At 40.7% G+C, this 14,999-nt stretch overlaps 1 protein-coding gene across 1 annotated transcript in view; it reads left to right on the forward strand.

Annotated features, from left to right (window-relative positions):
- Window positions 1-14,999, forward strand: part of LARS1 (leucyl-tRNA synthetase 1) — a 52,966-nt gene that overhangs the window by 34,386 nt on the left and 3,581 nt on the right. The window contains exons 23-31 of the mRNA XM_004586522.3: window positions 750-933; window positions 2,110-2,200; window positions 3,083-3,223; window positions 4,420-4,560; window positions 5,105-5,215; window positions 6,986-7,096; window positions 8,107-8,211; window positions 10,122-10,217; window positions 11,886-12,018. Of these exons, the coding sequence (XP_004586579.3) occupies window positions 750-933; window positions 2,110-2,200; window positions 3,083-3,223; window positions 4,420-4,560; window positions 5,105-5,215; window positions 6,986-7,096; window positions 8,107-8,211; window positions 10,122-10,217; window positions 11,886-12,018 (1,113 nt within the window). The remainder of the gene's footprint in view (window positions 1-749; window positions 934-2,109; window positions 2,201-3,082; window positions 3,224-4,419; window positions 4,561-5,104; window positions 5,216-6,985; window positions 7,097-8,106; window positions 8,212-10,121; window positions 10,218-11,885; window positions 12,019-14,999) is intronic.

Genomic DNA, 14,999 nt, shown 5'->3' on the forward strand with positions numbered 1-14,999 from the left:
GCAGCCACTTGGGGAATGATTCAGCAGACAGAAGATCTCCCTCTCTGTCTCTCCTCCTCTCTGTGTATCTGACTTTGCAATTAAAAAATACATAAGTCATTTTCTAATATTTTCAGATGGAGTATTTAGGTGCTCAGAGATGAGAGTTGAGAAAATAGAGTTTTATTAGTGGAAAACTTAGGAAAACCTAGTTTTAGGATTGAAAAATTAAATATATATTTGTACACATAAGGCACCCGAGTGTATTCTCGTGCATTAAAATACCATATTTTACCACCTCCTAGATGAGACATAGATGTTAATAGGAGCAGCCAGGGCTCAATGTGGTAGCCTAGCGGCTAAAGTCCTTGCCTTGCATGTGCCTGGGATCCCATATGATTGCTGGTTTAAATCCTGGCAGCCCCACTTCCCATCCAGCTCCCTGCTTGTGGCCTGGGAAAGCAGTTGAAGAGAGCCCAAAGCCTTGGGACCCTGTACCCGCGTGGGAGACCTGGAGGAGGCTCCTGGCTCCTAGCTTTGGATTAGCTCAGCTCCAGGTTTTGTGGTTGGTTCGGGAGTGAATCAACAGGTGGAGGATCTTTGTCTCTGTTTCTCCTTCTCTCTGCATATCTGCCAAGAAAAGAGAACCTTAAAAAAAAGAAAAAGTATAGCAGCCGGGACTCAGACTGGCAGCATCCTTATAGGCTAATTGTGTTATAGGTGGTGACTTGACTCATGAAGCCAGAACTCACATACTGTGTTTGTTTTAGGCATGCGCTTGGCGCTGGCAGATGCCGGTGACACCGTGGAAGATGCCAACTTTGTGGAAGCCATGGCAGATGCAGGCATTCTCCGTCTGTACACCTGGGTGGAATGGGTGAAAGAAATGGTTGCCAGCAGGGACAGCCTGAGAAGTGGTCCTGCCAGCTCTTTCAATGATAGAGTGTTTGCCAGGTAAACCGTGGACCCAACCACCTTGTACTTCACAGAGTTGCATAGTTCCAGGTGCATTTTTAAAGTTTTCTGAAATTAATTAGATGTTAACAATAGCTACTTTTTGCTGGAGGCTCACTTGTTGCAGGCACTATGCTAAGTTCTTTGGCGTCTGTTCTCCAACTTTACCCTCAAATCTGTTGTTCTGTTTTATAGGTAAAGACACTGAACCTTAGAAAAATTACTTCATTAAACTCCTCATTATTAAATTACTAGAGCTGGTAATTGCAGAGTTGGCATGTGAACTTGCTCCTGTCTGTTTTCCAATACCTGCTGGGCATACTGCTTTGACCAGGGACGTGTGTCGGCCTCTCTGTCTCAGGAGCTGTCCTTAGCACTGGTGTGTTTCACAGGAGAGATAAACACTTACCTGTCTCATTAGGAATACAATAACAATATAAAGAAAATTTGGAGGCAGTGTCCTGTGACTTCTGGATTTCTTGAAAAAATGAACAGGATTTTGCAGGGAAAAGAGAAAGCTTGCTTTTAAACTGTGGGAAGGGAATGTTATTTCTCTGAAGTGCAGTGTGGAAGGCAGAGGTGGTAGATGAAGCAAGTTGTGCTGGATTAGGTTAAGTTAAGATGAGCCGGAGGTGGTTTTAGCAGTTTTTTTTCCTAATATTTGGTGCCAGTTGCTTAAAATGGAGCAATTAAAACCTAACCTAGCTGTTTGAATATTGCATTTTGTTCGAAACAAAATTTTTAACCAAGAACTGTTTTGCGTGGCAGAAGGGTCCTAAGGCTTTGTGCTACCCTTTGCTGCTTTCCCAAGCTGTAAGCAGGCAACTAGCGCTGGCTTCCCCATGGAGCAGCCAGGACATGAGCACTGCACATACAGGATGCTGGTGCTGGCAGGCAGAGGGTTGTAAGGTTGAGCCGGAGCACTGGTCTCCTGTGAAGGACTTGTTGAGTGTGCTTTGTTAACATTACCAGCAGGGACCCTACAGTGTCTGCTGAGAGTGTTGCTGATGGAGAGACAGCCAAGATGGCAGTTTAAGGAGCACGAAGACAGTTACACGCAGGGCAGGTTGGAATGTTTCAGGCATTGTGTTTGTTTTACTTCACAGAAGCAGCGTTTTATACCTGTAGATCATTGCCTTTAAACTCATTAATGTTTTTTTTTTTCCCTTTAAATAGTGAAATGAATGCAGGAATTATAAAAACAGATCAAAACTATGAAAAGATGATGTTTAAAGAAGCTTTGAAAACAGGGTTTTTTGAGTTTCAGGTAGGCTATTTTTGGTGGCTATAAAACATGTTTTGTGTGAAAATGATGTATTTTCCTCCTTTTTTTCTTTCAATTACGTAACATAATTGCATATTTGAGGTGAAGAGTATGAGAAAGCTTGCCAAGAAAATTTTTTATTCGTAATTCTTGATTTTAAACTATTCTTTTGTTTGTTTTTTCTGTAGAATTAATTTTTAAAAATCCTTTTCTATTTCTTGAAACTGTCTTCATTTAATACAAAGACTTTTGTTTGATCTGTGAACATTTATAAAGAGATGAAATACAAAAATCAGTTGTAGTTTTTGGCAAAGTTTCAACAATAACAACAAAAAAAATCTAAAATGTATTCTCAGGGTTTCCACCAGGTGTCATTGTTTGCTCAAGTTTGTGATTTCAGGTGCTTCAAGTATAAAAATGTAACTGTACTCAGTTTTGTGAAACATCAGGTTGAGATTTATGTAACTTGATTTTGAGAGCTGTGGTTAAGTAAAGATAAGTGCTGAGCGTAGCAGTGTGTCGTATTTATAGCCTTTTTGTTATTTAATATTGTTCCTATAAGCTGCTCAGAGCATTCACTCTTGCTTAGTACACAGTTAAAATTGTTCAGCTTGTTGTTTCAGCTGCAGATTATCTTTTTCAAAAATGTTTTTTGAGGATTACTGATATAAAGCTTCAATATCTATTGAACAAAGATTGATATGCATTCACCTACAGGTTTTAAAAAATAAAGTCACTGAATAAATTTAGTAAATATGTTTTACATTTTTTATTAGCTTGTTGAGTTTTAAAGCCTAAAAAGTTAAAAATGCATTAAAATCAATTATTTTCTTTGTTTTAAAGAAGAGATGTAAGGGAAATGATAGATGATTTCAAATTTTGTAGGCTGCGAAAGATAAGTACCGTGAATTGTCCATGGAAGGAATGCACAGAGAACTCGTGTTCCGGTTCATTGAGGTTCAAACACTCCTCTTGGCTCCGTTCTGTCCACATTTGTGTGAACATGTCTGGACACTTCTAGGAAAGGTACCGTTATGTGTCTAACATGTAGTGGAGGGTTTCAGTTTTGGCCTCATCAAGTGTTACAGTGAATATTGAACACAGTATCAAGAGAAGATTGGGAGCCTGGGTGGGGCTTCTCCCTTTATCTCTCCCCTTACCCCAGATACAGAAAAAAAATAATAATATGGAAACAATGGTCTTACCCACTTTCCTGTAGCCCTTGACCCTTTGGTCCCTAATCAACTATGTAAAGATTATCAAAATAATTACAAAAAAAAAAAAAAGAAGAAAAGCTGAAAATGAGTATTTCAGAAATAATGCCACGTTTTTCATCGGAATTATTCAGTAGTTCAAATACAAATCAGAGCCATCTCCTGTATAGACAGACTGGTTGTTTATATAGCTTTATTTATAAACATAACAAAATATATATTTTAAAAGCTACAATTATGTGCATAATGTTTATCACTCAATTCCCATCTGCTAGAAAGTGTTGTAGTATATTTGAATATGTTCAGGTATACATTTTGAATACATTTGTAGCTAATACTGTTCTTCTAAGTTGCTAAAAATGTAAAAAGATGAAAAAAATATATAAGCAACTATTAGGAACTGCTTATAAACAAAGCTGGAAGTGTCTGCATGAATAGCCTTGTTTTATAAGGACTATATACTCAGGAGTATTACATTAGCATCCTTGCTGGGAAGATAAATTCATTTGTTTCTCCCAGGCTTGTACGTAAGTCAATTGGCTGGTTCACTCACTCCTTTTCAACCTGATTAGCTGGGCTTTTTTTATTTTTCAGTGCATGAGTGAAAAATGTGCTCATGTTCCATACACTGAGTAGCCATTCTGCCTATATTGCATGTGTTAATAGGAGGAAAACTGAGAACATGCCTAATTTATATACTAGTGATTCACTTTAGGCAAATTAGCATTACATAATTTTCTTTGAAAGTGAGCATATGTGTGTGGGTATTGATACACTTGTTTAAATGGGTGCTAATTAAGACTGTAGAGTCAGACTTCACAGCTCGGGTTCTGGGGAGTTGTGGCTCAGGGCTGGGGACGTGTGTTAGCTGTAGTCAGTCAGGCTTGAGTGTCCTTTGGGCACACCATTGCAGAGGGTGGCCTTGGTGTGGAACTGTGATCCAGAACCATTTAATAGCTGTGTGGCTTGATCTCACAAACCTGCCTTTGTGTCTCTTTTCTCTTAAAGCCTGACTCAATTATGACTGCTTCCTGGCCCGTGGCAGGTCCTGTGGATGAAGTCTTGGTGCGCTCCTCTCAATACCTCATGGAGGTAGCACACGAGCTCAGACTGAGACTCAAGAGCTATATGATGCCAGCCAAGGGGAAGGTAAGGTCTTTGCTTTAAGATTGTCCCTTAAGTTATTAGTCATGTAACAGTAATGAAATTTTAGAAGACTAGTTAAAATGTATACTATTATATTCACTGCTAATATAGTTATTTAAGGTGCATACTTTTAAAAAATTTATTTATTTTTGTTGGAAAGTCAGATTTATAGAGAGAAGGAGAGACAGAGAGAAAGATCTTCTGTCTGATGGTTCACTCCCCAAGTGACCACGATGGCTGCAGCTGAGTTGATCCAAAGCGAGGACCCAGGAGCATTTTCTGGGTCCCTGGTTGCAGGGTCCCAAGGCATTGGCTTTCCTCTCCTGCTTTCCCAGGCCACAAGCAGGGAGCTGGATGGTAAGTGGAGCAGTTGGGACATGAGCCAGCACCCATATGGGATCATAGTGCTTACAAGGCAGAATTAGCTATTTGAGCCGTTGTGCTCGGGTCCGAGTGCCTACTTTTCATTATTAAAGGCAGAGGTAGTATGTTTGGTTTGCATAAATGCCCTCAAAAATTTTTTTTTTCTGTTTTTCCTATCATTTAGAAGACAGACAAGCAGCCACCTCAGAAACCATCACATTGCACCATCTTCGTGACTAAGAACTACCCTCCTTGGCAGCACATCACCCTGTCGGTTCTGCGAAACCACTTTGAGGTGATGCGCTTGCTAGACCAGTTCCTCCTTGTCGTGTAGAATGTTTCTGTGGCTTTGTTGTTTGGGATGTTGTCCAGAGGAGTTTGGGGGAATCCAGGCAACTCTGTTTAGTTCCCTCTAAGCAGGGAGAGTCCAGCTCTAAGATGGAGGCCAAGACAAGGCTGATTTTTTCCTCACGATGAATCCTTTACACAAAAATACAATGAGCCTAGTCTGTCGTTGGAAGGGACAGCGTCGTTTCATACATGCGGTTACAATTTAGAAAAGCACGGGGTTTGCCTCTTGAATTTGTTATGGTTTGTGCAGTGGGATTCATGAAGCTTTAACCTCATCATGTTTGACAGAAATGTAAGCCTGAGTATTTCATAAGAAAATAATATTCAATTTGGTAATTGCATATAGAAATTCAGAAGTGAAAGCTATTAAAAATTACAGCTCTATATTAACTCAACATTTAAACTTAGTTTTAAGTTTTTCTAAAGGAAAAGTAGCATTAGTTTTCAGATGTGAGAATAAAATGTGATATGTCATTTGTCTTTATAGAACTGTTCTTGGTAGTTCTGGACCATCCAGGTGCCCTCAGACAAAGGCAGACAAAATTGGGCTTTTGATAAAAATGCAAGTCAGTAATGTGGAAACAGAATCTTTGAGTTTTCAGATATTCATTGGAATTTTGCTCGTTAATTAAATACCTTTTGTAAAATGTGGCGGAAAGAAGAGCAAATTTTGTTCATCCTCGTGAATCTATTTTATCACGAACTCCTCTACCTTTGATCATGTGTAATAGAAATAGCAGGCTTAGACTCTGCTCGCAGATTCTGAGTCAGAGTTAGTAGAAGATAAAAGCTGCTGTGGTCGGTGGAGAAATGAACTATGAAGTGGATTCCATACTCATACTTACGATTTTAACAAAGCAGTAGAAGAATCACATTTAGTATTGAATGACCCAGGTATTAAAAACACATTTCTTCCATGTTGTTCCAAGTTAATTTTCTACTTAGTATTTACTCATGAGATTCTACATGTTGTGAAAGAAATGTAATATCTTTGCATATTATCAAAAAATTTGTTCAAGATTTATTTATTTTTATTAGAAAGTCAGATTTAGAGACAGAAAGATCTTCCATCTGCTGGTTCAGTCCAAATGGACACAAATGGCCGGAGCTGAACCAGTCTGGATCCAGGAGCTTCTTCAGGGTCTCCCACATAGGTGCAGGGTCCCAAGGCTTTAGACCTTCCTTAGCTGCTTTCCCAGGCCACAAGCAGGGAGCTGGATGGGAAGTGGAGCAGCAGGACATGAACTGGAGCCCGTATGGGATCCTGGTGCTTGCAATGTAAGGATTTAGCCATTGAGCCATCATGTGGGGCCTGTGGCAACAGTTCATAAAGGAGAGTGTTCAAAACCAACTGTTTATAAATCTTTATGACAGTTGTATAGTTTTTGTATTAGCAAAACTCTTGACATTCTTTCAGAAGTTGAAAACAAAGATTTTTTTGTAAGAATTTTTTAATCAAGGAAGATGTAATGTGGTCCTAGAGATTCTGCTATTGTTAGGAAAGCCTAAATATGCAGTATAATGTGCTCAACAAAAACACATTTCCTGAGTTTAGAGGAAAGAGGAGAGTCTTCTGTATTGTTCATCATTTCCTTCTGCATACCCCTCTGCTGCTCTGACAGCGTGGTAGAGGCCACCATTCAGCTTCATTCATTATCTGGCATTATATTTAAAATATTTTTTCTGTATTTCCCTCTGCTCTTCCTCTTCTTAGGCCAACAATGGAAAATTGCCTGATAACAAAGTCATTGCTAGTGAACTAGGCAATTTGCCAGAGTTGAAGAAATACATGAAGAAAGTGATGCCTTTTGTTGCTATGATCAAGGTAAGCTGTGGAGCTGTTGCAGCTCTGACTAGGAATAATTTAAGATGGGACACCAGAGGAAAGGGGTAAGCCCTGGCAGTCTCCCAGCAACCTGCTAAAAGAGCGCTTTACAATCCAAGCTTGTGAGAAATGAGGCGTCAGGGTTGGGGTTTACCTCTGGAATGGCTGAGTATGTGAAAATATTTATTATGGAGGACAAATTGGTTTAGAATTGCTGTCTTAAATTATTTTCTTCGAATTGTTTTCCTTTCCAATTTGGGGAGGAAGCATATTCTTTTGGTTTATATTAGTGTATTTCATTAGATCCTATTCCTAGAACCAGGCTTTTACATTTGTATAGGTTTAGCTTAACAGGATTAATATCCTTTGTTAAAGGGATTAGATTTTCTTATGAAGGACTCCATTGGTATTTTGAGTTGCATGTTCTTTGTTGTGAAGGCTCTCATTAAGATTTGGAGAAGCAGTATCTGAAACAGTGTCTTTTTGTTTGTTCTGTTTTTTAAGATTTATTTTATTTTACTTGAAAACTAGGGTTATGGTGGGAGGGATAGAGAGGGAAGAGGAGAGACAGAGAATTCTTCCGTCCACTGATTCACTCCCCAAGTGGCTACAACAGTCAGAACTGGTCTGATTCAAAGCTGGGAGGCAGGAGCTTCTTTGGATCTTAAATGTGTGTCCCAGGCTGCTAGCCAGGAGTTGGATGCGCCCATTTTGGATGCTGGTGCCACAGGCGGAGGCTTGGTGTGCTACACCATGGCGCTTACCCCTGTTTTAAAAATTTAAAAACCATGCTTTGCATTATTTGCAGTGCTGCTTAATCATACCTTACTTTAAATAATTACTCTGGCAAATTCGTTAATGAACAAAAATAGGTAAGGGAGATCATGAGTCTAAGGCCCTCCCTTTAATTGTAAAACTTGAAGATTTCTTAAACAGGAGAGTGCTTTGAAGGAAATATAACCTGTTCAACAAATTCTTAATTTTGTATTTTGAAACCATTTGGCTATCAGGAAAATCTGGAGAAGATGGGGCCTCGTGTTCTGGATTTGCAGTTGGAATTTGACGAACAGGCAGTGCTAATGGAGAATATCGTCTACCTGACTAACTCCCTTGAGGTAAGAGGACCAGAGAGCGTGGTCTCTAGTCATGTGCGGCAAACTGTGGTCTAGTTATTCTACTATAATAAGCCTTTCTGTGAACTTCATCTTTATGTGTTTTGTATTTTTGCCAAATATATCAAAGATATTTTTGGAGGGCAGGAAAAAAAAATTGCAGGAAGAAAAACCAATCTATCATCATACTTTATCAGATATCTTGTATATAAAAAAACTAGTTGTGTATGTCTGGGTATTCCTGCACGTATTATTTTGAAGTGAAGGGGGAAAGACATTATTGAAGAGCTTTGAAATACCATGACTGGCCTTCTCCTCCATGCAGACCTAGGATTCACAAGATTGAGTCTCCTGTGGGGACTGAGAGTCCTGGTGGCACCCAGGGAGACCCTCGCCTGCTGGACTTAGTCCAGGCAGAATACAGCCACGAGATACAGGTGGAAGTGAACAGAAGAGCAGGGCTTAATGAAAGCCGGAGAGATAATATACCTGAAAACATAAATGTGTTCAGCCTTTAGAGAAAGAATTGCCTCCACCCTGACAGGGCCTGATTGAAGATCCAAAGGAGGCAGGGTTTGGGTTGGGGCTGCAGTGTATGTGGTGGCGTCCAGGAAGGTGTCGTGTGTTTGGAGCCTAATGGAAAGTCAGGCTTAGCTGCGCGATCTTGGCGTGCTGGATCGGCATGGGAAGTGAGGGAATTTGGGCGGTGCGCTTGGCTTGGCTGTTGGCTGTCTTTGGTTCCTTATTCCTTCCTGACTCCCCTCTTCACCTGCTTCAGTTTTACTGTCCGATTAAAGAACTAGAGCAGTACCCATAGTTTCCACGTACTCATGAGCGTCTTCCCATCCTGTTTCTGCCCCAGTTACCACTTCAAATATAGATTCTAAAAATGCTTTCTCTTAGGCAGCTTAGGCAGAAGGAGAAATAATATGCTCTAGAAAACTGTGTTAGAGGACTTAAAAAGTACTTCCAGTGGTAATAGAAACACTAAAGTTAAAAAAAAAAAGGTTTGGAACTTGAATAAAACTATTTCATGAAATACGGACATGAAAGCTTAAATAAACATTTTATTTTAAAATATTTATTTGAGAGACAAAGAATAAGAAAGAGGGAGAGAGACTTCCTATCCACTGATTTCCCCTCCACATTCCTTTGGTGGCCTCAGGCCCAGCAAAGGGTGGAAGCCTGGGGCCAGGAATGCAGCACACCAAGAGGGCGCAGAATAGCTCCCTGCGCGTGATCACGGCCCCCGGGGCTTGTGCTGAGAGAAGTTGGACTTAGAGCCAGGCCTGGGACCCAGGGCCAGTGTGGAATGTAGGTGTCTTAAGCCAACATCTCAGCTTCTAAGCTAAATACTTGTCCCAGCATTAAAGAAAGAATGTGTTAAAGAGAATTAGTAGATACTTATTTTATGTAGATCTCTAAACATTAATGTATATTTATGTGGGTCCAAAAAACGTGGCTTTTTTTTTTAACTTGGGCCATGGGGACACACCTTATTTTTAGGATCATTTTCCATTTAGGCATAAGTAGTGTGCTACATTTCTGCTCTTTACTTCCATTAACTGAAGTTGAACCTTTTTTTCCCCTGAATGGTAAGTTTCTAAACTTCTGTTTGCCAAAGTAGAAGCTTTTTATGCTAATTTCCATGTTTTCTTCACTGATAGATAACATGCTGGATTTCAGAAAATGGTAAATGCAACTATTTAAGTAAGAATACTTTGAAATATCTTAGACTAGTGTTAAACTGACTAATAACAAATTTGCTTTAATATTTATTGGGAAAATAATAAAATTTCAGAGACCATTTCATGCTAAGTAGGAAATCTAGTTTCGCTTTTGGTGAAATGAGGTGAAGGTTAATTTCAGTCATGTTAAGTGATACTAATGACATGTTTTTCCCCTCTGTTTAGCTGGAACACATAGAAGTAAAGCTTGCTTCCGATGCAGAAGATAAAGTCAGGGAAGACTGCTGTCCTGGAAAGCCACTCTCTGTGTTTAGAACAGAGGTGAGTTGAACGAGGCTCACTGGATTATTGCATTTTAGGCCTTGAGACCTTAGAGATCATTAAAGGTGAAGAGATCATTCTAAATATGGAAGGAAGTAAGGTCCAGCGAAGTTAAGTTGTTGGTTTATTCCAGGCAACATAGTTTGTTAGAAATAGGGCTGGATTTAGGGTTTTCTGCTTCCCAGATTGGTACAAAAATTTTTTTGTTACCTTACTATTGTGGATGTAACAATCATCAGATGTTACTTGTGGATTTTAAAGATAAAAATACATTTTCAGAAATGTGTTTGTGTTTTAGAAAAAAAAATACAGGACGATTAGAAATCTAAGACTACAAACAGAAAAAAAAAAAAACACACAAAAAACCCAAAACTTCCAAATTTAAAGTGAAACTTAGTTTAATTTTTGTTCAGGCCTTTTTTGTTTTTGGCATAAGCCAGAGTAATGCATCAGTTTAAATTGCACTGAAGTGTTCTTTTTTTTTTCCCCGTTAAATTTTGGCCTTTATCATTGAACATAAAAGGATGTTATAGTTGTTGAATATTCTGTTGATTTAGTCTCAGACCATTGCAGTTGCTAGTGCCTGGGAACGTGCAGGGGGCTACAGTCATGTATCTGTTAACCCAAGGACTGGGGCCCCTGCCACCATGTGGGAGCCTGACGGAACAGGAGCTCCTGGCTCTAGCTTGGCCTGGCCCCCGCCACTTGGGGTGTAAACCAGTGAATGGGCCATCTCTCCTTTGCTCTCCTTTTGTCTCTGCCTCTCTCAGGCACTCTGCCTTATCTTTGAAAAAAAAATATTTGGAAGGCAGAATTACAAAGAGGAGAGACATGGAAATGGCATTATCTGGTGGTTCATTCCTCAGAGGGCTAGGCCAGGCCAAAGCCAGGAGCTGGAAATAAGAACTTGGTCTCTTTCATGGGAGGCAGGAAGCCAAGTCTGTGCCGTCTCCTCTCTTGAGCACGTTAGGAGGAAGCTGAGTGGAAGCGCAGAGTAGCTGACACTCAAGCTGGCACTGCAGTACGGGCTGCAGGTATCCCAGATGGCAGCTTCACTGGCTGTGCCGCAGTGCCTGCTCCTTGCATGAACTTCTTGAGGTACCCTCATTTTACTTCAAACCACCGTAAAGTTTTTGTTCAGCTACCATGTCTGAAAATCTTTCATAAAGCTCAGCTGACTTCTGTAATAAACTGAGCCCTTGACTATAGTATAGCTTTTATAATTTGGAAGGGAATATGGCATAAAACTGGGTTTGATCCTTGCCTGCCACATGTTAGCTGTGATGCTTGAACTGGTTTCTTGATCATTCTTGTTTTCAGCTATCTGAAAGAACTACATTTTAAAATGCAGAACCCATGTTTGTAAAGTACTTAGCACAGTGTCTCCCACATAGTAGGAATTCAGTGACTAATGATGATTCTGGAAGAGACAATGTAACTGTTGTGATTGTCCATTGTCGATGCTGACATATGTGGACGTGGCCCAGGCGTTTGAATATATATCTAAGCATGTGCAGCTTTTCTTTCATATTTGAGGTCATTATTTTAGAAAAGTGACATTAGATATCTTTCATTGATTATTAAAAATATAGCAGAGATTCTCGAACCCTCCCTTGGTAGTATTCACATTTTACTTGATATCGTAAACATCACTCTTTACTTTCCTAGCCTGGTGTGCCAGTTTCTCTGGTGAATCCCCAGCCGTCCAATGGCCACTTCTCAACCAAAATGGAAATCAGGCAAGGAGACAACTGTGATTCCATAATCAGGCGTTTAATGAAAATGGACCGAGGAATCAAAGGTATGTCACTTTCCTGAAGCTCACATTGGCACGAGCTTGTGGATTTGATGAATGTCTAGAAGAGGGTGAATTGAAAATAACTGATTTCCTTAGAAATAGCAGTGTGATACTGTGAAGTGAGTACTAGTCCAGAATCAAAAAAACCTATTCTTTATTTTTTAAGATTTATTTTATTTTTATTACAAAGTCAGATATACAGAGAAGAGGAGAGACAGAGAGGAAGATCCTCTGTCTGATGATTCACTCCCCAAGTGAGCGCAACGGCAGGTACTGCGCCGATCCAAAGCCAGGAGTCAGGAACTTCCTCCAGGTCTCCCATGCGGGTGCAGGGTCCCAAGGCCCTGGAACATCCTCGACCGCCTTCCCAGACTATAAGCAGGGAGCTGGATGGGAAGTGGGGCCGCCAGGACCAGAATTGGCGCCCACATGGGATCCCAGCGTGTTTAAGGCAAGGACTTTAGCTGCCAGGCCATTGTGCCAAGCCCCAAAAAACCTATTCTGTATGGGACTGTGGCCATATTGCCTGGTGACTTTCTCATGTCGCCTAAGCTCTAAACTGACTTCTGTTTAGTGAAACGAGGACATTGGACTAGATTTTTTTTTTTTTTACTCTGTCTAGCTCTAAAGTTTATTATTTGAAAGGCAGAGTTATAGCCTAGTCTCCAAATGATCACAATGACTGTGGCTGGGCCAGGCTGAAGCCAGGACCTGGGAGCTTCATCTGGGTCTCGCAGGTGGATGTGGGTACCCAGACACTTGGGCCGTTTTCTGCCGCTTTCCTAGACCAAAAGCAGGGAGCTGGATGGGAAGCAGAGCTACTGGGTTGAACTGGTGTCCGTTGGGATAATGGCGCTATAGGAGACGGCTTTACTTGCTGCACCAGTGTTGACTCCTCACTGTAAAGTTTTTTTTTTTTTAAGATTTGTTTTTATTGAAAAGATTGATTTACAGAGTGAAGAAGAGACAAGAGAGAAACCTGTTGGTTCACTCCCCAAATGGCTGTAATGGCCGGAGCTAAACCGATCTGAAACCAGGAGCCAGGAGCTTCTTCCGGGTCTCCCACATGGGTGCAGGGTCCCAAGGCTTTGGGTCATCCTTGACTGCTTTCCCAGGCCACAAACAGGGAGATGGAAAGGGATATGAGCTGGCACCCATATGAGATCCTGGCGTATGCAAGGGCGAGGACTTTAGCCACTAGGCTACTGCGCTGGGCCTCACTGTGAAGTTTTAACAAGTAATTTGTGTCTCTCATGTGTCCTTAATATCTTGAACTAGGTATCCTGCTGATTCTGTTTCTGGGGAAGAACAACAGGATAAGAGTTTTTTATTGTCTACCGTGAGCCACATTAATGATTTGACATTTTTGTAAACCCATAACAGAATATTAATTGTCCCCTTTTTTTACATATGATAACGTGAAGGCTCAGAAGGGCTGGGTCTTGTGAAAAGCTCATTCAGCTAGGAAATCTTGGAGCTGGAGTTCACACTCGGGCCTGTGTAACACAGAAGCTTATGTTTGGTTTTCGTAATAGTGTGCCTTCAGATAAAATATGTCAGTCAATGTGATAACTAATGCTGCCCCTCTAGCCCCCAGCTAAGTCCTACACTGAGCAGAATATTAAGGAAGTTAGTGTGTCTCTGCATTACCTTTCTTCTGAATTATGAAGACAAATTAGTGTTGACATTCTCTAGTTTGCATTCTTCTTGTGCTTTTGGGCAACAATCAAAAGTTGTTTGGACAACGTTTTATCAGTATAAACATTTTCTAAAACGTTTTGATGAACCCCAGACAGTGAAATGATTTATGGAATTATGCTTGAGGTGGTAATTCCTTAAGATATGAGTCTTGAAATAACTGTTTGCAGTTCGTTCTACCCAGTATTTTGTGTGCTCGTGGTTATTTAGCTGCCTTCCCTGGGCTGTGTGTGATCTGGAGGACTGGGGTGCTCACAGGGTGCTGTTAGGGCTGCTCCTAGGCACGGGACTAGGCTACTGAGGTGCATAGTCATCACCTTGGAACATCACAGGGCACAGGGGACAGGTGCAGCTGAGAGGAAGATGGGATTATTTCCAGCTGTGGTGAGCAGAGATCAAGTTATGAAGGAAATACTGTTTGGGTGGGTCTTGTAAAGTTCACATATGTCAGGTGAGGGTACATGATGTGCTAGGAGGGACAAGCCAGTCACTGGTTTCATTGCATATAGAGTGTTATTACCAGAAAGGTACCAGGCTTAGGGATTTTCTTGTTCTAGACATACCTTTTAATTGTGGTAAATTTTGTATCAGTGAAAATTTGTCATTTTTAAGTGTATATTCAGTGACATCTAGCATTTCATGTTGTGAAGCCAACATTACCATCTTTCTCTAGAAAACTTAACTGCCCATTCTAACCCCTTCTGTTCCCTAATAACCCCTGCTGTACTTTCTGTGTATTTGGCTCTTCTGGGTGCCTTCTGTAAGGTGGGTATGTCTTTGTCCTCTTTGATTTATCTTGATTCCCTTAGTGAAATGCCTTTGAGGTTCTTCATGTTGTTACATGTATCATGTTCACTCAGTAAATCGAATTATAGAGATAGCTCCATTTTTAGAGCTTACAGGTCATAAGAGCACAAACTTAAATGTTTGAAAATAAGAACTTACAGGAAGCCATTTTATAGCTTGCAGTTTTGGTTAATATGTTCAGTAATGAGAAGATTGTGTTAAAGAATTTTTTGCCTTAATACTGTAGTGTGTGTGTGTGTGTGTGTGTGTGTGTGTGTGTGTGTTTTAAGATTTATTTATTTTTATTGGAAAGGCAGATATACAGAGAGGAGGAGAGACAGAGAGGAAGATCTTCCGTCTGATGATTCACTCCCCAGGTGAGCGCAATGGCCAGAGCTGAGCTAATCCGAAGCCAGGAGCCAGGAGCCAGGAGCTCCTCCGGGTCTCTCATGTGGGTGCATGGTCCCAAGGCTTTGGGCCGTCCTTGACTGCTTTCCCAG

This window comes from Ochotona princeps, chromosome 19 (assembly GCF_030435755.1).
Source record: "Ochotona princeps isolate mOchPri1 chromosome 19, mOchPri1.hap1, whole genome shotgun sequence".
NCBI lineage: Eukaryota > Metazoa > Chordata > Mammalia > Lagomorpha > Ochotonidae > Ochotona > Ochotona princeps.